The 21,277-nt window shown below is 38.3% G+C and overlaps 1 protein-coding gene across 36 annotated transcripts in view; it reads left to right on the forward strand.

Annotated features, from left to right (window-relative positions):
* rims2a (regulating synaptic membrane exocytosis 2a) overlaps positions 1 to 21,277 on the forward strand; it is a 153,581-nt gene that overhangs the window by 101,842 nt on the left and 30,462 nt on the right. For 25 of the 36 annotated variants that reach the window (XM_077576050.1, XM_077576081.1, XM_077576042.1 and 22 more), the window contains 10 exons: positions 159 to 330; positions 1,700 to 1,853; positions 4,253 to 4,321; positions 5,545 to 5,683; positions 7,315 to 7,431; positions 11,378 to 11,563; positions 12,647 to 12,753; positions 12,979 to 13,011; positions 18,414 to 18,446; positions 21,119 to 21,219. In XM_077576050.1, the coding sequence (XP_077432176.1) occupies positions 159 to 330; positions 1,700 to 1,853; positions 4,253 to 4,321; positions 5,545 to 5,683; positions 7,315 to 7,431; positions 11,378 to 11,563; positions 12,647 to 12,753; positions 12,979 to 13,011; positions 18,414 to 18,446; positions 21,119 to 21,219 (1,111 nt within the window). The remainder of the gene's footprint in view (positions 1 to 158; positions 331 to 1,699; positions 1,854 to 4,252; positions 4,322 to 5,544; positions 5,684 to 7,314; positions 7,432 to 11,377; positions 11,564 to 12,646; positions 12,754 to 12,978; positions 13,012 to 18,413; positions 18,447 to 21,118; positions 21,220 to 21,277) is intronic. The other 11 variants (XM_077576071.1, XM_077576068.1, XM_077576073.1 and 8 more) reach the window with 2 other exon arrangements.

Here is a 21,277-nt window from a genome sequence, read left to right on the forward strand (position 1 = left end):
GACCGTTCCTATTTTTCTTAATGTGTGCCGATAACATTTGCGGATTTTTTAAGTGTCATGTCTGTCTATTCCACACTCCCATCATTCCACAGTTGTCTTTGTGGTTCTTTCAGGTTATAATTGTAAACACAAAATAGTTTGATTTATTGTTCCCACAGTGACAAAAGCAAGAGGAGAACAAAAACAGTCAAGAAATCCTTAGAGCCCAAATGGAACCAGACATTTATGTATTCCCCCGTACATCGGCGGGAGTTTCGGGAGCGCATGTTGGAGATCACGTTGTGGGATCAAGCCCGAGTGAGGGAAGAGGAGAGTGAATTCTTGGGAGAGGTAAGAAAGATAAAAAGGCATCTCACCAAGGTGTACACTGTACATACAAATATGTTGGAACACATTTATCATTTCATTCATTATCAGGGGTTAGATTACTAATTTTTAATTCTCCTATGAAAAAAATATTAAACACGATTAATTTGGTAATAATTGAAATCACAGTTAGGACAAGCATTTGTTTTTTGGGTACAAAACAAGAAAATGTGTAAAAAAATATTAAGACATAAACACTATAATTATGCAAGTTCCTTTTGGGCCAAACACGATTTATTAAATTAATAATTTTCAAATAAAATAAAACCTTTTTTACAATTATGCCAATTTTGTAATTGTGGAGTGCAATAATTGAAATTGTAATTGAATTTCGATTAATTGCACAGCCCCACTCCCTGCGTCTTAATGCTAGACTATAGCCAAGCTATTTTGCTTGCAACTGTTTTCCAGCAGAAGCCTTTGATGCCTTGCCCATGGTTGGATGAGTTTGATGTGGAGGAACTTGACCATTTTCACTTCCAATGTTCTGAACAAGGATACAAATAGCTGATTAGCATATATGTATATTTTTGTGCATTTTAAACCTTTGTCCATTGGAAATACAATTGCCTTATTGAAAGATGAATTTTGATTTGGGGTCGTTCATGCTAAATATCACCCAGTGAGTTTAACCAAGCAAATTTTTATTTTAATGAAACTTGATGTACTTGTTGATAGAGATGGCACAACACTAAATGTCAAATTTGAGGCGAATCGTTTTGGAAGCTACTACATCCAGCCGAATTTTAGATTTTTGGCAAAAAGGGCGTGGCCGCCTTCCTTTTAACCCTTCTCACGAACTACTGGGTCAATCTTCACAAGAGGTATGGTTGGAAAGGAAATTCAACAAGGATTCCAAGGTGCATATTTTAGTAACCTTTTCACCTTTTGTTTTGGTTGGCTTTGGAGGAGTCAAAATATCAATTTATTCATTTTGTTGAAAGTTGAATATTCATTGAATATTGTACATTTTTCATTCTTGTTGAACCCCCCCGTCAAATAATACCTGCTGTGTGAAGATTGATCCAGTAGTTTATGAGATTCAAGGGTTCAAAGGAAGGTGGCCAAACCCATTTTTGCGGAAAATGTCAAAATCCAGCGGTAGCTCCCACACCCCTCCTCCGATTGACCTAAAATTTGAGATTTAGTGTTTTGCCATTACTATCAGCAAATACACCAAATGTCATTAAGATCAAAATCTGCTTGGTTAAAATTTTCTGAATTCTTTTTGGGGGGGGGTGATTTAGCATGGAATGACCCTCTGGTTAATCTGAATTGCTCGATGAGTGTTTGGCACTGTTTGTAACCCGACTGTGGCTTTTCACATGGGTAGATACTCATTGAACTGGAGACGGCTCTTCTGGATGACGAGCCTCACTGGTACAAGCTACAGACCCATGACGTGTCCTCCATCCCGCTCCCGCGTGCCTCCCCGAACACACAACGTCGGCAGCTTCATGGAGAAAGCCCAACACGGCGGCTTCAGAGTAAGTGCTGACTCCTTCACACTTGTGTCATAAAGCCCTGCCTGCTAAGTTACAATGAGCATTTATGTCCTGTGTGTCACATCAACCGTCCCGCTTTTGCTTTTGCAGACAAAGGCTCATATTCATACTCAGGTAAAGGTCCTGCACTCATAGGCGGCACCTTTCTGTGGTGCATTTGAGTGTCTGCTCTCCTCTTGAATGATGCATTCTTGTGGCTTGATTCTGTACCCCACATCCATGAAGGGTGTCTGCTCCCTCACATGTGTTTCAATGTGATGAGCCAGTACAGTCCCACCCTGCATCCAAGGGCTGGACGATTATGGGAAAAATAATAATCACAATTATTTTGATTACGATTGAAATCCCAATTAATAAAACGATTAAAACATAATATCTTTTTCAACTACTATAACTCAACTACTCAAAATGATGATCATAGTCTTACGCCCATTCAACCCATCACGTTGAACACTTTATTCTTGAACACTATTTTTTCTGTGAATTTAACAACCTTATAATTATATGAAATTCAAGCCTCTTGTATTTTCATTCTTTATTTTCAAATTTAAGCATTGCATTACCCGTTTTATCATATTCATTTTTTATCTTATGTTATTTTCACAAGTCTGGGGACTTAGTAGGATGACCTGGGACCTTCAGGGATTGTATTTTGTGCTATGTCATGTGGAAATGTGTGTTGGTATGAAAAAAAAAGTCCTTTGGTAAATTGGGTATATTTATATCCTGGGATTTTGTGGAAAATACAATTCTGTGAATCTTTAAATAGATAAAAAAAAAGTTAAAATAAAAAAAAGTAATATAAAAATACTGCATACTAAAAGAGTAATTGCAAAACAAATATTGGGTGTTCCTGCACGTTTTGGCCTCTTTGGGGCAGTGTGGTGCCGTGCATTCATAGTGTACACGCTTTCAATTAGAACAGAAGAAAGTTGCGATTGAATATTATTAAAATAACTCATTTTTCACATGTAGGTGAGAATTTGTGCATTTGAGTAGTGTTATCTTACCCGTGGGTATGTGTATCTACCACATTTGGGTGTGAATATTCGTTATTTGAAGGGCTATTACTCCCAAAGTTGATGCTAACATCCTGTTAGAATTTGAATGGGATCCTCCATTTACTTGCATTAGCATTAGCATTAGCGCTAGGCTTGCTGTGTGTTAAAAACAAAGCATGTTTTGTATTTAAATACACACTGTATGCAATTCTCTTTATCGTGTGTCTTACAGTTAACTCCAACTGGAGTGTCATTAAACAGCTTAAAGGACACTTAGGGACGACAGAATCACACTGATTCGCTCTTGGCTGGCTACAAGTTACATGGTGCATTCAGGATCCTTTCACAATGTAGAGAATTTATAAACGCATCGCAGCGTTCTGCACATTAATCGCTTTTCTTTGATCGTTATGTTTTAATGTTTGAGAGAAGCCAAAATCGAAATAGCAATAAAATTACGGTTAATCGTCCAGCCCTACTGCAACCCAAAATGTTTTCCTGCGACAACTGCACTCAGCCCTAATGTTGTGCTCTAAAAATGCTATAAAATCCTAATCTGACAATCCTGATTGATAGAAACCTCTCCCTTTGTGATATTGCCCATTACAAATAGGCCCTTAAAATTAAAAGCACAATTATTCTCTCATTTTGCTTTGCTTGTATTTGTGTGTTTTGAATGTGACTCTTTAAACTGACAGAGGATATAGTACACACATAAATAGTGTCATTTTAAGTGATTTTTGAAAACCTTTATGAAAATTATATTTGTTTTTCTTAGACCTCTTCTGTCGTGTTTTAGTGGTCTATCACTTAACACAGCGAATATGCTTATACAGAATTTTGTGCAGTGTATTCTGGACAAATACTGTACTCTTGACAGTTTCTCTTAGAAGGCCTTTTCTGGGCACCTGATGATGGCTACTAGAGAGTTGCAAGTGCTGACGGCTGTGAAAAGTTTGTGACAAACTGAGGTGAAAGGTTGGGAGCAGCATTACAGAGTGCAGCCCTTGTCATTTATAATAAATGAAAAAAAGAAAAAGAAAACGTCCACTTGACTTGACTCAGCTATGACTGTGAAGATTGAAAGCACAGTGTACATGTGTGTCTGTCTTGTGGGTAGAAAATTCTAGTGCGGTGATGATGTGTAAAAGTGTCAATGATTGAATTCATGAAGACTATTCTGCTTTTTGTTTAGCAAGATTGATTTTTTTTTCTTTTTAATTTTTGAAATGGATGGATATGTAAATGATCAAACACCACTACAGTGTTTTTTTTTCCAAAACCAAGTGATGATTGATTTGAGCGTTGAGTTCACTTCTTTACTTGCTCTGCCCATTGCCTACTCACCTTCTCCCACTTTTCTCTATCTTTATCTCAAAGGGTCCCAGAGGATAAGTGACGGCGAGATCTCAGACTATGATTGTGAAGATGGGGTTGGGGTAATAACAGGTAAGACACTCTGCTCATATTGATATTACATACTTCTGTCTGTGTGGGCCTATACAGGCCGTTTTAGCCTCAGCATTTTCCAAAGTGAAATATGGATAAGATGAGTGGATTAAGAATGTGCACCCACTAACCGCAGCAAAATGAGACATCAGCGAGCTTTTGTCTGCCTCTGCACTGCAACTTGCTGTTTGTCTGTTCACACCAAGTCTCCAGCAGAACACCCACGCTGAAAATCAGAATGAGAGCTCGAGCTCTTATGAGACAAAGAGCCACAGAAAACCACAGAATATTCCTATGAGGCGTACTTGAAATGTAGCAAGCTTGGTTTATTTTGTATTATAGTGAGTCAACCACTACTTAAAATTATTAGCATTATTTTTTTTTTTTATGGGATGCTGAGAAAGTTTGAAAAAAAAAAAGATCCAAATGCATTTCAATTGGTGCCAGTTAGACACAGATTTTTGCCTATTGGCGTGCCTACCCCCTTTCTATCCGGTCCACTGTATTGCAAACGGCAAAACTGTTCATTTGGTATATTTGTCATAACATAGCAACCACTTTCTTGATACATATCACTACTTTGAAATTCAGCTGTGAAATAGTCTACCTCATCTCGTATTGTAATCAGTAAATGAGCAGATGAACTGTTAATAAAGGAAATTTTCAGTTGAGGAAAGTCATTTCAATTTCTTAAAAGTAAAGCATAACACTTTTACTTTACCAAGAGGTTAATTTTCGTCACCATTTTCTTTTGATATCGGCAATGGACAGCTCATAGCTTTTTAGCCATGTGGTGTGACGCTCAAGAGTCTACAATACTCAAAAGGAGGAGCGAGCTACCAGAAGTCTCTTTTTCTGGCTCATCCTCGCACACATTTTGCCTACTTTCTCATCATTGCGCCAAAATGTTTTGTTGTAAAATCCATCTCCAATCAAACAAAATGCCTCCATACAGTCAAGAGACAAACTCATAAGCAAATAGATTGAAGCTGCACTATTAGTGGGTGTTCCCTAAAGGCTCATTGTGATGAAGTGATATTTCAGAATTTGTTGTTGAAGTGTCAGAGATCGATCTTTGCAGTGACCAAGTCCATGAAACTTTACAGCAAAGAGTGGAGACCATGCTAGTTATTGGTTGTGCAGTTGCCACGCTTCAAAAACACCACTAGATCCAAATAACTAATGGTTTGGTGTCGCCCCTTCTATCGTTGCCTTGTTCACAGACTACCGACTGAATGGCAGAGACTTCCAGAGCTCCACTTTGTCTGTCCCAGAACAGGTGATGTCGTCGAACCACTGTTCCCGGTCTGCTGAAATACATCGAGCACGTTCGCGCTCCCCCAGCGTTCCCCCACCCGCCAGGTAAATAAATAGTAAATCATCTGTTTATTTGTTTTACTGGCTTCTTTAACTGTTCATTTTCACCATAGTTAATGGAATAATCGCATTAATTATTTTATTTATTATCCATTCAAATTTCATTTAAATGGTGAAAAACATCTCAGGTTATTATGTGCTAAAAAATAAAAAATAAATAAATAGGCTATACGAGCTGTACACCTCAAATGTCTTCAAGATTTTCTGGATTATGTGAATTTCTTTTAGGAAAAATACGCTATTTAAATCGAAATAATATTTTGCTCTGAGTTCCTGCATTGTATCAGTGTATTACATAAAAACTGACCTTATTTTTTTCAGTTTGAGAACAAGTTTAATGTAATGCTTTATAGAGGCTGAAAATATACTAAAGTTGCACATGCTACAAAGATCTTGAAAGTGGGGGTTGACCCTTAATCCTTCTTATTGTATTTTTTTCTCTGATGATTAGAATAAGTTTCTCGATGTGTCTGGTCATAGCCTTGGCACCGTCAGACTGTAGCTACTTTCCTCTTGTTCAATTATAGTTAGAATTTTCCTGAGGCCTGCTCTAAATCAGTGTCATAGGCAAAGCAAACACACTTACCTAAATTGTCTAGGTCAGGACGATACTAAATCAGCATCTCCTTTTTTTATATACCTATAACATTCCGTTTAAGAATTTGTTAATGAGGCAAAAAATGGTTTTAATAATAATAATAATAATAGTAATAATAAATTTGTGTTCAATGAGCTACATACCTTGTCCTATTTTCCTCTGTGAAATAGTTTATATGAACTTAAGACGTTAATATATCCCATTTGATTTTGTCATCTGCTTCACTGTGAGTTTGTCCACCTCTAGACCCCTTTAGGTCTACCTCAGTTTCCTCCTTGACATCATCTCAGATCTATGTCTGTCTCCTCCTCCTCCACCTTCCATATGGTCACAGTCATTTTCTCACCTTTCCTCGAACCAGACATAATCAGTCTAGCGATGTTTCCCAAAAGGAACCCAGGTACAGTAGATGCTGATCTAAACTTGCTTGTAACCCACTAAACATGTTCCAACCCAGTAAACTGCAAATCTTCAATCCGCAGTCTTTTGTTTCTATTGTCCAAGACAACTCCCATTTGATTGTGTGTTGACCTTCACAGTACTGTAGTCAACTTCACATTTCAATATTGTAACTTGAGTCAATTAAAATGGGTGGGTAGTAAAATGAGCTAGATACACCTCAAGTCCTTAATGCCATTAAAGTTATGCTGACAGTGTAGATTTTATCTTCATATGATTGAACTTACTTATGTCATACTTAAACAGAACAGAAAAGTTGAACAGGTAAAGAACTCACCCATCCATGACATCAGCATTGCGTAATCAGTATTTTCATGCTTCAAATTGTTATTATTATCTAAAAAGTCATTTCCTGCCTCAAATTGGCCATGCAGTCCTTCAGATTGCGAAATCACCGTCAATTCATTATGCATTCACATGGAGTGTATGCAAATGATCTGCGAATGGAACCTTCGCGGTTCATTACAAGGTTCCACCCTCTCGTTTTTGTTACCATCCCTTGCGGGGGAGGGGGGGAGAAAGCCAACCAACTGTGACCCGCTGTGATATTTTTTCCCAGCCGAAACCACCGTGTGTACCCAATCTGCCGTGAGGAAGCAGTCAGGTTACTGCGTTCCACTAGGATATCCCGTGCCTTTTCTGAGGGCGCCTACTCTTCTGACTATGACTTTGAGAGGTATTGACATGCAGTGGTGCTGCATCTGTGCATCCGCCATGTTGACGTCTCCGTTGTTAATTTATCCGTGACCGTGATGCCAGAAAAGGATATCCTGTTTGATATCGGTTTCTGCCAAGGAGACATCACTGCTCTGATGTTGTGTAAATGTACTTGAATGGTACACAACTGCCTCTGTGCTTGTAGGCTGAGGCTCAGAGCTATTTCTGTGGCTGCCCCCAGCTGTATGACTTCTCAGTAAATTGCTGGCCAGCACGTGACTGTTGCTTTGTTAATGTCTTTGTTTGTGTTTCCCATTTACATTGTGCAAGCAGCTGTATGCGGATACAGGCTGTGCATGATTCGTAGTGTACTTTTTTACGTTCTAATGGCAGCTACCTTTTGCATACCAATGCTTAGGCATCTAAGATGTATTGCTTGGAGCAGCTAAGTAACTCTGTGAATGCTGTCCTTGCCCCTAGAATTCTGGTGTCTGGCCAGAATGTGATATTGGGTTGATAGCACTAGTGTACCTCCGGGACCAATGCCAGTGCCCGGTGCACAAATAAAATGAAATATCTCACATGTTCCTTTTCCCAGATACATTGTAAATGACCACTCAATCTTCTGCCATCAGACGTTCAGTCAGGAATTATGCCGGCGCCTTTCTGCTCCTCCTCTGGGGCGAACAACTGATGAGTTCTCAGAACTATTTTCTTTAAGTGTTTGACTGTCTTTATTAAAGTGTCGCAAAATGTCCGCAAGGCTCAGCTGGACTGCAAATCAGCACGGATGACCATTAACAAAAGCTCCTTGTTAAAAATGTCTTTTAAAGCGGCATAGAAAAGGAAAGTGTTCTGATGCCCTCCACTCCCTATCCTGAAACCGTTTGTTTATCGGCATGTAGCCAGACCAAATTAGCAAAGGGGCTTGAAGAGTGATCAGGACACAGGAAAGAGAAAAAATTATTGGGTGTTAATACAGACAGAAGGGAGTAAATGTAAGACTTAGAGAAAATGGTACTAGTGTTGAAGTGCACTGCCGCAGAGTGTACCATGAGTGGGACTCAGCTTGTGTGTACTGTACAATATGACCATTATTTAAAACAGGCAATCAAATACCTAGCGGTATGTGCTTTTCCAAATTCGACAAATTACACAGTTTCTACCGTGCTAACCGCTAACGCAGGGTGACCAAATTTTCTAAATTAAAAACCTGGTCACTACAGTTTCGCTGAAAATCAAGTATATAATAAATTTTCACCAGGAACTATTTCTAACAAATTTAACCTCCAGTCAATCTGGTGACCGGTGAATGTGTTAAAGTTTTAGCTAATGCTAAATACCAGTTCAACAGAACCAAACAAGGCAATTCACTCACCATGGCGCATATTAGCAGTTACATGCGGATGAAAATGAGAACGCGAACGTGAATGTGAAAGTAAATAGGAAGGATTTAACCGTTAAATTCCTTTTTAATTCGTTTGTTGTATGACTCGCTATGACAACTGTGATTGATATACTGTATATGTGGCCAAAACAATTTGACTTGATAACTGGACTTAAAAAATAAAAATAAAAAGGTGATACCAGGATGGGACCTCCGTGAAAGCAGTACAAAACAATGGGGCGCCAAGACTCAAGACACAAGGCTCAAACGTGAATATCCCAGTTAAACCCGGGACACCTGGTCACCCCAAGCTAATGATTATGTTGGCCATTACTGTAAATATATATATATATATATATGTTAGCCTTTTTACGGTGATTAACTGATGAGCTTTGTTGATCAGTAAAGACTGAAACTATCTATAGAACACCACACACATTACAACATTATATTATTAAACAATTTACAAGAAGTATTTTTGTGTCTTAGTTAGGACCTAATAAGAAGGCACACCCTTGTGTGTGTATAGGTACTAATGAGACTTTACAAATTTGTTAAAGTTTGTATGGATTACTGCCATTTCTTATTATATGCATGCTCAAAATCCCAGTACTGTGCCACATGATGTATCCCTTCCTAACTGTCTTAAATGGGTGTTTTTTCTTTTTAATGTATGCATCATTAATGTTAATTGTTGATAATTGTTACTTCTTTTTTACAGCTCCTTTTGTATGTGTACCGTGTGCCAAAATACAATTTTTTGCCGACACTACAACTCAATGTAATATGAATATAAGCTTCACTCACAGAGCCCTTTGGTACCTCAAACCTGCTGCACATGAGCACTGAGCCAATAGCATGAGCACAGAATATTGTACCTTGCACACTTCATTCTGTATCTCACTAGGTTCCCTATTTAAGAACCCAGAGGCATCAAATGGCAAGACAAATAGTTCACCCACCTAATTTAGTCATTCAGCTACCCAGAGAGAAATTGCTGCATGTACGATAATGTGAAATAATGTGATCCCAGCTACTGTTCTGAGTTTCTTAATCATCTGGTTTTATATATTTGTTTCATAAATTGCCCCTTTCAAGGACCACACTTGTATTTTTGTATGCTTCGAATTAGGGTGCAGTTATTTACACAATTCAGTATCAATCTTCAGAATGAATAATGAATCAACAAATACGGTATACGCTTAAGTAATGTAACACTAGTCAGGTTTCCTTCCAATTGTTTTGAAATGAATGCGCAAAACGGACATGCGACTTATGCCTGTTTCCATCTGTTCTTCTTTTGCAAATATCGAGAGGTGACTCCGCCGCTGTAGGTGGCGGTATACACCATAGAGATTTGATCCAACAGTAATTTAAAGGGATACTTGACTCATTGAGACATTTTCAGCAGCAAAAAGTTAATATTTTGTCCAGAATGAAATTGTTAACTTCATTATTTTTCATGTACAATTAATACATTTAAATATTAATTTTTCCACTTGTTGTCGACTAAAGATGGCAAAACCTGTGCTGAGGAAATGGGTAACGACCAATCATGGCTCAGTTTGCTGATCAAACCCAGAAAACAAGTGAGCCATGATTGTATTGGATTGCATTCAGTAGTCAGGTTTCTATCAATTGTTTCGATTTTTTTAAGCAAATTTACTGAAAATGCGCACAACGGACATGCGACTTATGCCTGTTTCCATCTGTTCTTCTTTTGCAAATATTGAGAGGTGACTCCGCCGCTGTAGGTGGCGGTATACACCATAAAGATGTGATCTACCAGTAATTTAAAAGAAGAACAAGAAAAACAGGAAGGCACTGCGCTGTGCGATGACGTCAAATGAGTTTGCTTTTGTAATTCTTGATAAACCGTAGCATTTCTTTGCTGTTTTCCATCTAAAATTGCAATAATATTCGCTTCTTTAATTAATTACAAAAATGTTTCTGTTTCATCGTTCCCCAAAACATACCTCTACTTCATCATCCTCCATTGATTTGTGACTACAAACGCATACATGTGACGTAATATCCGATCAAAACGTGCGACGTGTATCCGGTCTTGTCAGTGTTTATTCGCAAAACCATTTTCCATAGCCCAAATTCACATTTTCCTTTTTTCGATACACTTCAAAATCTACCCCTTCTAAGCTTGTAAAAGCTTTTTTGAGAACTTTAGGCCCTTTTTCGAATTTCTAGCGTTTCCGTTCCGTTTTATTTCCGCATATCTTGAAAATTCGAATAAAAATGGGTGGATGGAAACCCCACTACTGTTGACACTTAAGTGTGCTATATACAGTTAGAGTATTCTGATCAGGACTGCAGCCCACTTAATGATCATGTTGATGCTCTGTTGTCAGGTTTGAACACATTTATTCTGTAATATCATGAAAAGTGTAAAGTAAAATCTGCGGACAATAGGCAACAACACACGTGTGGTCCTTACGCAACACATGCCCAACCACCGGTGTGGTCCGTAAACAAATGCACCTCTGCGCTGACCTCCCTTCCAGCCTACTGTCCCTGCCACATGGGGCCCACTGAGTTCCTGCCTATCTCTCAATAACCTCTATAGGAGCCACGGAGCCATGGATAGACACGAGTATCACAGCAGGTCCCGATCTGCAGACCAGCGGCCCACAATAGAGCGCCCCGCATCCCGATCACGCTCCACTGAACGCCCCCACGACTCATCGATGATGAGGTCCATGCCGTCGCTACCATCCGGGAGGTCAGCCCCTCCCTCTCCTGCCATGACGAGGTGTGACCCAGATTGGACTCGTCAACCAACTCATCACAATTTCAGACTCGGGCCTTCGTTAGACTTCCCTGAGGCTTTTTAACTGTGAGGGAGAATAAAGTTAGGATTTCAGTATCAAATGAAGTCCAGTGAAGATAATAACCGATTGGCAGTTAGTAAACAAACACCATCGGATTGCAGTATAACTGCTTTTTGAACAGTTGCTAGCCTGCTACATTGAATTCTCAGTAATGCTCCCCTACAAGCTCCCACTCACCCTAAACCAACTAACCTGACTAACCCAGAACGAATGAGGGAAATCATTTCACCACCACCCAGTGCGCACAATCCCAATACCTGTTCCCCTTCCTTATTTCCCTAAATGCACCCACCTCGCCCATTTCCGTTTTGTTGACAAGATTACTGATGCTGCATTTTCTTTACATGTCCAAAGCACGCTAATCCTGGCTCCAGATATCGTGCTGATTTATTTTGATTTTGGAATACACTGCTCATACGCCTGTGTGAGTATAGCAGTGTTGGGCTGACTTTCATTTTGTTTTGTTACTAACATGGATTGATGCTTTGATCCCTTTGATGGCATCTTATGTTTGTTTTCCTTTCTGATTTGAGTTGAAGCCCTTTTGGAGACGGTGCCAACGCATGGTCGCAATGGTCTGCTGATTCTGCGTTGAACTTTTTTCTTCTTGCAGCTTGACGACTGACTGCACATGCGTTTCAACGCTTCTTTTTTTCCCCCTTTTTCTTTTCTTTTTTATTTTTTGCAGCTCAGTTCCAAACAGTTGATGTGTCCCTTCACTCCCATGCCATGTGCCAAACTTCATTGTGCATGCATTGTCTTTAGGGATGCAAAGTGCACTGAATTGTAGATTGATCTCCCGGTTGTGTTGTCAACTACCTCACGCTGACATTAATTTGGTCAAAAGAAAATAGTTGACATTGTCAAATTGAGGATATGAAGTATGTATAACACATTTTTAGTTTTATATTATGTATTATCCTGAAGTACAGATACAGGTTTCTGCCTTAAGTTTCACATGTGTGCACATCTTACCACACTTTCAAAACCTTTGTGTCACATAGGGCGCACCCGCGTAGTGGATCAGTCCAGACCAGTCCGAACAGTACGCCGATGTCCCACAGACGAGGTCGGCAACTTCCCCTGCTTCCATCCACAGGGAAAGACAGAAGTAAGTCATCTATTGTTTTCTCTCTATTTATTCCTTGCTTAATAATTGAAAATTATGTCCCTTAAGTGACAGGCTTTTGTAATCACTCAGATTTATGATTCTCACACTTCACTTAGGGAAAATAAAACAAATGCTATGTTGTTTTTCTTTCTGGTCTGAACGATATCGTACATGAAAGAAGTTTCATAACATGTCTACTCGGTTCCCTTCCAATTTCCCTCGTAGAAGATGGAGACGAAGGAACCGAGCCTTGTGAAGGTCTGTACCTGCGTGTGAGGGTTTATGTCTTCAGAGTGAGCGGTGCTTGAGCCACACCTCACGCTGAACACCAAAACCCGTCTGCAACGGTGGTTGCAGATATGTTTAATGTAGTCTACTGTGTGTAGTGTAGTGTAGAGTAGTTTGGTGTAAACTTCTGTTTTGTCATAGTATTGTGTTGGCCTGTCTGGATCCCATTGTTGGTGTTCTTTTCTAGAGTGTCTTTGTCTTCAGTCAGTATTACTGATTTCTTTTTTTTAAGACCTTTTGACTACCTAAAACATCTTTTTCCCTGGATAAATATATTATTTTTCACCAGTACTTTAAACATAATTAAAATGGGGAACACAGTTTTTGTTGCGTTAGGTCTGACAGACCAGGACCCAACCTGGTTAAATAAAGGTTGAATGAAAAAAAAAAAAAAGACATCAATTTTAACAAATTTTTGAATGCGCAATCAAAAACTGATTGCACTTTTTTTTCTATCACGTCAATTTTTTTAGCTAAAGGATTCCCGTTTTCTTAAAAAAATAGGAACAAATGCGTATGTGTCTAAATAAAACACTTAAGTTGGAATGTGTACAAGCTTTGAAAACAAAAAAAAAATGCATAAAACGAAATAAAACTTAGAATGGTATGTCCATGGTTACAAAGTTAAGAGAAGAGGCAGCACTAATCCTCTTAATTGTTGCTTTGCTAGCTTTCTGTTTGCAGACGTTGATAGTACTGACACACCTCTAACCTCACGTCTCAATTGTGACTGCACAAACAAGTTGCCACAGAGCTGTACACGAGTCCTATCATAATCAGCTCTTCTTACTACAGTCTTTCTACAGCTAATCCATGGAATTTTGTTGGAGGGCAAACTTAACGTGCTAGAAAAAAACTGACTGCAATTTGGAATCAGGATATCAATTTTAGTTTTCATCATCTTAACACATCAGATTTTTTTTTCCCAGTGTTACATAATCTATCTTCATCTTTTGCATAATTTTAAGATATATAACATATCCCCAAGATCCTTTTAAAACATGTTTACATAATTTTAATGTGCTGCAAAAGTTGAAAAACAACTTTGTGTGTTTTTGTTTTTTGTTTTTTTACTTCTCTGAGACAAAACGGTTGGTGTGGCTTACAGGGATTGGAGGGGAGGGTTGGACAAAGCTTGCAGCAATTAAAAAGCACAGACAGTCCTGTAGGACTTGTCAAAGCATTTGCAAGACTCTTTCATCATTGTCAGAGTCCATTAGGGTTCTCCTTGTCTACGCAGCTCTTCTCCCTGTTGCTCTCTCCGTCCTGACTTCTTTTGGTAACTCTCTCAAAAGTCGTCTGGTCCACTCTTACCTTTTTTTTCAATTCTATACTAGCACATAGCTTAATTGTTGTGAGTAGTATTTCCATCCTTTTATTAGAAGCAACAGTAAAGGAATTCGGGTCACTTGGACCTCTTGATAGTTGCCCAGGTGTGTTTATCCCCCAAAAAATAATTTAGACCCTATCTAATCTCTAATTTTTTTGAAATTTGTATTTAAATGTATTGGCTTATTTTTTTAATATAGATATATTTTTTTAGAATACATATTAACAATTTACATCACACTCCCTCTTTTATGCTGTTGATCTACTGTTTGATTATGTGGCATTAGTACAGCAAAACAGTGCCCGACGTAGTGCCAAGTGACTTCGGGTATATTGACTTGTTTGAAAAATATTTAGGAGTTAGGAGTCTATAGTAGTCAGTGCAAAGTATTAGATGTGGGGGCAAATTTGTTGGCAGCTCTATTCATCTATCCTTTTTTACTAAACTGCTTAAATAGTATTGTATTGCCAAATGTTGTCAATGTTTAGAATGTTTGACTTGATGAGCACCCTTCTGTGTTTCCACCAGTAGCATATTGTACAGAAAAGGTTCAAAGCGCACCAGTAAATGGGAGGAAAGGCAAGTCCTCTGGCATGTGTGATTGTGTTTGATTCTCTATACAGCCTATCCCTGAACAAATTAGATTTTTTTGAGAGTGGCATTCTTTACTTACCTACTTATACTCTTTCTCTCCATTCCTTTGTGCAATAGCAGATATAGTATGATTACATTAAAAGCATGCAGGTCGAGTCAGTACTTGATTTGAAATGTCATAGGGACAGAGCTATGTAATTTTGATCTTTGCTTCTCCCATATGGAATCCTAGACTTAATTTGAGCTGTCATTTTTAACAGGAATCCATAATTCTCACCTTCACCTTAAAAAAATCAAAACAGTTTACTGGATAAACACACATGTCTCCTTAGTTAATTATTGCATTTTAAATAATCCCCAAAAAATTTCCCTCGGAATACAATTTTTTTTATTCCACGGAACATGCTCTATCTACATCACAAATTCAGTTTTGTTTTAGAAGCAAGCATGCCCTTACAGTTGGTGACCAGGAGATGGCACACATGTCTAATAAATGCAAAAGTAAATGACAAGGGAGCTGTTCGGGGTTTTTTTGGTGCTGAAGAGGAAAGGAGTTTCTCTCGCTTGTTTGTCTTAACCTCAACCTTTTAACATCCCATACACTTTATTTTGTCATTTTATTTTAGAACTTGGTCTGAAGTGAGTTTTTGTTCTTGCTTATTATTCCATCCTGCCTTAGGTGTTTTTGTCTATTGTATGTTTTTCACGTTTTAGAAGTAACTTGGGAAGACCAGCAGCGAGGGCTTAATGGCTCGCTGTCTGATGAAGGGACACATCCCTCCCTCAGTCTTACAGGTTTGTTGGTCTGGGTGTGCATTCTGCTTTCTTTGAATGCTTTGTGTCAGTTTCACTGCGTACTGGTCTCCTGAAGTCTATCCACTGAGCAAAAAGATAAAACAATAACTAAATAAAAATAAACTACAATAAAATTTTAATAAATTTAAGTAATGACAGGCCTACTGTATATCACATACTCTTGTATGAAGAAGCTTCATCATTGGATTAGGTTTTAAATGTGAACATGCAGTCTATGAATGGCTTTCTTTACCGGTTGTTTGACTTGTCTTGTCTTTGTGAGTTGTTTTGCAGTGCTGCATGGAGATGATACATTTGGGAAATAATAATAATAATAATAATGATAGGAATAGTATTTGGGCAGCATGGTGTACTAGTGTTTAGCATATCTGCCCTGCAGTTCTAAGGTGTGTCTTTGGAATCTCAGCTCAGGCACTCCTGGAGTGGTGTTTGCATGTTCTCATTTTGCTTTTGTGGGTTTTCTCTAGCTACTGTGACTTAAAGATATAAATATGGATAGTAATTTAAACAGATTATAATATAAAATACTAATTGTATATAATATGAATAACATTATAGTGTCCACAAGCGTTTTTTACACACACAGTGGAGAGTTGTTATATAAGTATAAAAGATGACCAAAACCATCGTTTCCAGCAGCCAAGCTGAATAAGAATAAGAAAGATCTCCTCTGCAGCTGCAGAGTGTCATGAAGAGAATGTCAAATTTTGTTCATGATGGAGAAAAGTTTGTTCAGTCATTGCAGGTCCCTCAATTAATCAAATGTCTCCATTTTCAGTCTCATGATGTTACCAGCATTGTTATTGTCTTCTGGATCTGATACATGACTACTAATACAGCTACTATTATTATTACTATTACTATTACTATTACTACTACTACTACTACTACTACTACTACTACTAGTAGTAGTAGTAGTGTTGGGATGGGTGAGTGCTGAGACCATGTATCAGTATCGGGCTGATACCCTTCATTTCAAAGTATTGGTATTTGGAGGCCGATACCATTTTACCATTAGGAGCTAAACATTAGAAGAATAGAAAATTGCCATTAGTTTCATGCAATTTTAAGGAAATATGCTACATTGGCATAAATAGGTCTTTCTATAAAAAATATGTAATTGTTTTTTGTGTGTGTTTTTTGTGTATGAATTCTTTCTGTATCAAAAGTACTACAGTACTCAAGTACTCAAGCGGTGAGTACTTGTTGTAACTTGTATCGATCTAAAAAAAAAAAGTGATATTGAACATCCCCATAGTAGTGTGTTGGTAAATCAAAAACCACAAGTTACAATATTATTCGGATTCTTATTTGTGGAGAAAGCTTTCAGCGTTCCCACACAATTTATCCAGAAATTACACTTTGTCTAGTTACATGTAATGCTACGACTACTTGTAGTGGTAATAGATCATATTTGTAGTATCTGTTAAGTCTTAATATCAATACAGTACTCACACGTCTCATACCATCTTATACTCAACTTCATGAGGTCATTGAGGACTTCAAATTTAACTTGCTGAGGCGATTATTATTTGATTCTCGTTAACGGTGTGATGTTAATCTGCACAAAGAGATGAAAGAAAGCACATCAAAAGTCTGGCAAAGAAATTTTAATTAATGTGACACTCCATTATTGACCTTAATTTTTAACGAATGAGCTTAATGCAAACTGTCCCAAAGAATTAGGTCTGGATAAGACTCAATGCTTTTCCCTTTCTGTAGTCATTGCTGCTTTGTCATTTTGCGACACAAAGGAAGAGATAAAGGAGTGAAGCAAACAAGAACTGTGGGAAATAACTCACAAGCTGGTTGTTGACTCAAACGCATTTATTCACCGAAGGGAAAGCAAATATTTGCCAGAATATTTTAGGGTTGAAGTTGGCTGAGAATGCGGAGGCAATGAAAAACAACCTGAAAGCCGGCAGTGGATGTATTATATAATTTTCTTTCATGAGTTAGCGCTTGTGTGTGTTTAGCCGTCAACGTTCTTGGTGTATTTCCCAATGCCCTTGTGCTAGTGTGCCCTTTCCTGATTGCAGCTTTCTATTTGTGTGTCTTTTAATTATAATTTGACAGCTTTTTTTCCCCAGACTTCACAAAGTTGACCTATACAGACTCAATCGACCTCTCCTTCCCCTCTTACCCACCGTTCTTTCACACCTCCAACTCTCAAAGGCCTCAAGTTTCTGTCTGGTTCAGTGCATTAACATGTCTTTATTATTACAGCTTTTTTCCCCCTTGAAAGCACAGAGCCTTCCCCAATTCCTGCTCCTCTCCAGTTAATCGAATAATGAAAATCTCCGCTTCTACCGCAAGCCTCTTACAACCTCACATCTTCTTGCACTATTTTTGCTTTTATGCCCATGGTGGAGTTTTTGTGTTCTTATTGCATTGTGTGCATGTTTGTTTGTTTTTTGGGGTGTTTGCTGTTTTGTCAATGTTGTGTCACATTGTTGTCGTGTGCCCTCCTTCCCCGAGCCTCTATCTTCTCACCATCCAAACAGTGGCCTTTTTTCTGGTTACGTTGGTATTATCACACTCCCTCTGACTTCACCCCAACCCCGTCTTGCATCCTCTCACATCCATCTTCCTCTCCTCTGTCTGTGTCTGTCCATTCTGGATGTGATCCCAGAAGACACTGCCACACCAAGTTGGACGAACTCAGGTCTGTCCTTTCTTCATCATCTTTTCCCTCCTTTTATTCTGCTTGCCCACCAGTCACCCACAACAAACCCCCCCTGGCTTACCCTTGCCATCTACTTTGACTGAACTCTGTTGTCTTTCACGCTTTGCTCGCTATTTATTGTCCTGGTCATTTTACTATTCAGACTGTGTGGCTTCAGCTAGGAAAATCATCCAATTGTCACAACATTGTGATCTTTGTTACAGCTCTTGTTGCCAGCCCCCATTCTTTTTTATATATATATATATATTTATATATATAAAAGGAAGAATAAAACATGAAATAAAAATATTATGTAGAGACTGTCACACATTCCTCAAAGGGGACAATATGGACTGTTCTCCTCACAAATGAAAAACTAATACTGATTAGAATCATTATAGTCACTCAAATTCTATGAATTATGCATGAGGAACTGATTATGTATCAGTTCCCCGTGTGAATTCATAGAATTATGTATGTTTGCTTTTTAATAGATGTTGCATGTTCAGCAAAAATGTCTGACTGAAGTTATTTACCAAAAGCCATCTTATAGAATACAACCTAGTGATAGGCAGCTTAACATATTGATCATGCTCTGAATTACATGTACTTGCTGTATCCCAGTGTTGGACATACTGTACTTGCAGGGCTGAAGATACAAAGATAAAAAAAAAAATTAAAAAAAGAAGCATTATCTACAGTACTGTGAAAGTTGTACATTTAACTTAAGAAATAATGTTCACAAATCAGATTTTCTTGCAAAAGAGTCATCAATAACACTGTCTCTGTATTATAAAAAGAAAAATCTGAGTTGACTTTAACTACAATGACAGCAACCACCTAATTCTTCAGAAAAGTGCTTTATAATCATTTGCTCACCTTTCTCTATTGTGTGTGTTTATATTTCATTTATATTTTGTTTGACTGCTAAGCAAATGGCTTGAGACAAATCTAGTGCAAACCCCACCTCACGCCCAAACTTAGCCCTAATGAGGACAAGCAGTATATAGTAAATGGAAAGGTGGCTTTGATGATACTCATAATGATAATAATAACAATAAGAATCAGATTTGATTAGTGCTTTTCTTAATACTGACACACTTTACAGCAAACAAAGAGGTTACTAGGACCCGACCATTGCAAAACCTGGCCACTCACCCCCCACACATTGGACAATTTAGCTTAAGGATTCCTATCCTATCGTGTTCTGAGGCTCCTCTTAAAATATGTTGTACCGTATCACTTGTCAGTCAATAAATACACAGGTTGCTACAGAAGGAGGACATGAAAGAATAAGATGAAAATGAAGTGAATAAATGGAGATATTTTGAAAGGCTGTGCTCGCTCCCATTAATTGAAATGTAACTATCGCAGTACATACGCTGTTTGCGATTATATTTACCGTAAGCTTCGCTATTTCATCCACAAGTACACATCGATCGCTGGTGTCGGGCCAAAACCTCTTAAGTCACAATTTGGCAAATTTAATATTTTTTCACAAATCCATACTTTTGGTCAGTCCATATGTGTGGATGTCAGTTTTACAAATTATGGACCAATCTAAAGTGTTAAAAATGGCTTGCTCTCTTGATGATGATTTAATGTTAACATGTAGTTTTTAAGGCATCTCCTGAAAAGTTACTATTTTGGAGGTAGAATGTTTTGACCCGACACCAGTGATATGAAATTATAAATATGGTTAATTACTGTTGTAAAACACAATATGTGTACTGCATATACTGTATTTCTGGCACTTGGTGGTCAGCCGTGTCTCGCTCGCTTATAACCCTTAAATTGAAATTTTCACCTGTGTGAAAGCTTCCTTGCATTTTGATTGGAAAATTGTTATTCATTTAGGTTTTTATGTCAGTAAGGCAGTCGGTGAGAGCAGAGAGAATTATAGAGAATTGGTGAATGCATACAACGGTGTATCGTCGGCATAGCAGCAGAAATATAAACCACGGTGGATGACTGATGAAGCTAGTGTATTATATGAAGAGAATGGAATCGAGCACTGTTCCTTGCGGGACTCCATGTAAGACTGGAGTACTGTTGGATTTGTTGCTATTCATAGAGATGTAGTAGATCTGTCAAGCAGGTATGATGTGAACCAGGAGAAATGCAGTGTTGATGATGCCATCTGATTTCAAGTGGCAGAGGAAGATCGAGTGATCAATGAAATTCTAAGCTGAACTGAGGTTGAGAAGGAAGAGTGATAGAGCTTAGAACGGAAGAGAGAAGGTCACTGGTGGCATCCATTAGGAAGGTTTCAGTGCTGTTGTAGCTTGTTTGAGAGGACATATTTTGTGATATTCATTATTTTAAGAAAACTTTTTCAAAGATTTTTTTTTATGGGATGAGAATGTTCTGAAGGGTGTGAAATTGTTGCGGTCATCGGGGTAAAGATCAGGTTTTAACACTTGGATTATGACTACTGAAAAATTTGAAATGTTTAATGTGTTACAAAGCTTGTTTCTTTACTCAAGAGATGTGATGATTTCCAAGCAGACCATTCAGCTTTCTCCCATTTGACTGGTCCTTGTCATAGCTCGTGACTCATACATAGCACAACAGAAGCTTGTCTCCCATCACTGCAGTTTTTCCCGCCGCTGCCATACATTTTACTCGTTAGTGTATTGACCTCCATATGACAACTGTCATTCTCGGCCCAGGTATTGACATGGAGGAGAGGACCAGGCAGATGAAGATGAAGATGAACAAGTACAAGCAGGGAGCTGGCTCCGACTCGCGGCTGGAGCAGGACTATCACAAGGTGAAAATATGTTGAAATGAAATATGTAATACATGCATTGCATATACCGTATTACCTC

This window comes from Vanacampus margaritifer, chromosome 9 (assembly GCF_051991255.1).
Source record: "Vanacampus margaritifer isolate UIUO_Vmar chromosome 9, RoL_Vmar_1.0, whole genome shotgun sequence".
Lineage (NCBI taxonomy): Eukaryota > Metazoa > Chordata > Actinopteri > Syngnathiformes > Syngnathidae > Vanacampus > Vanacampus margaritifer.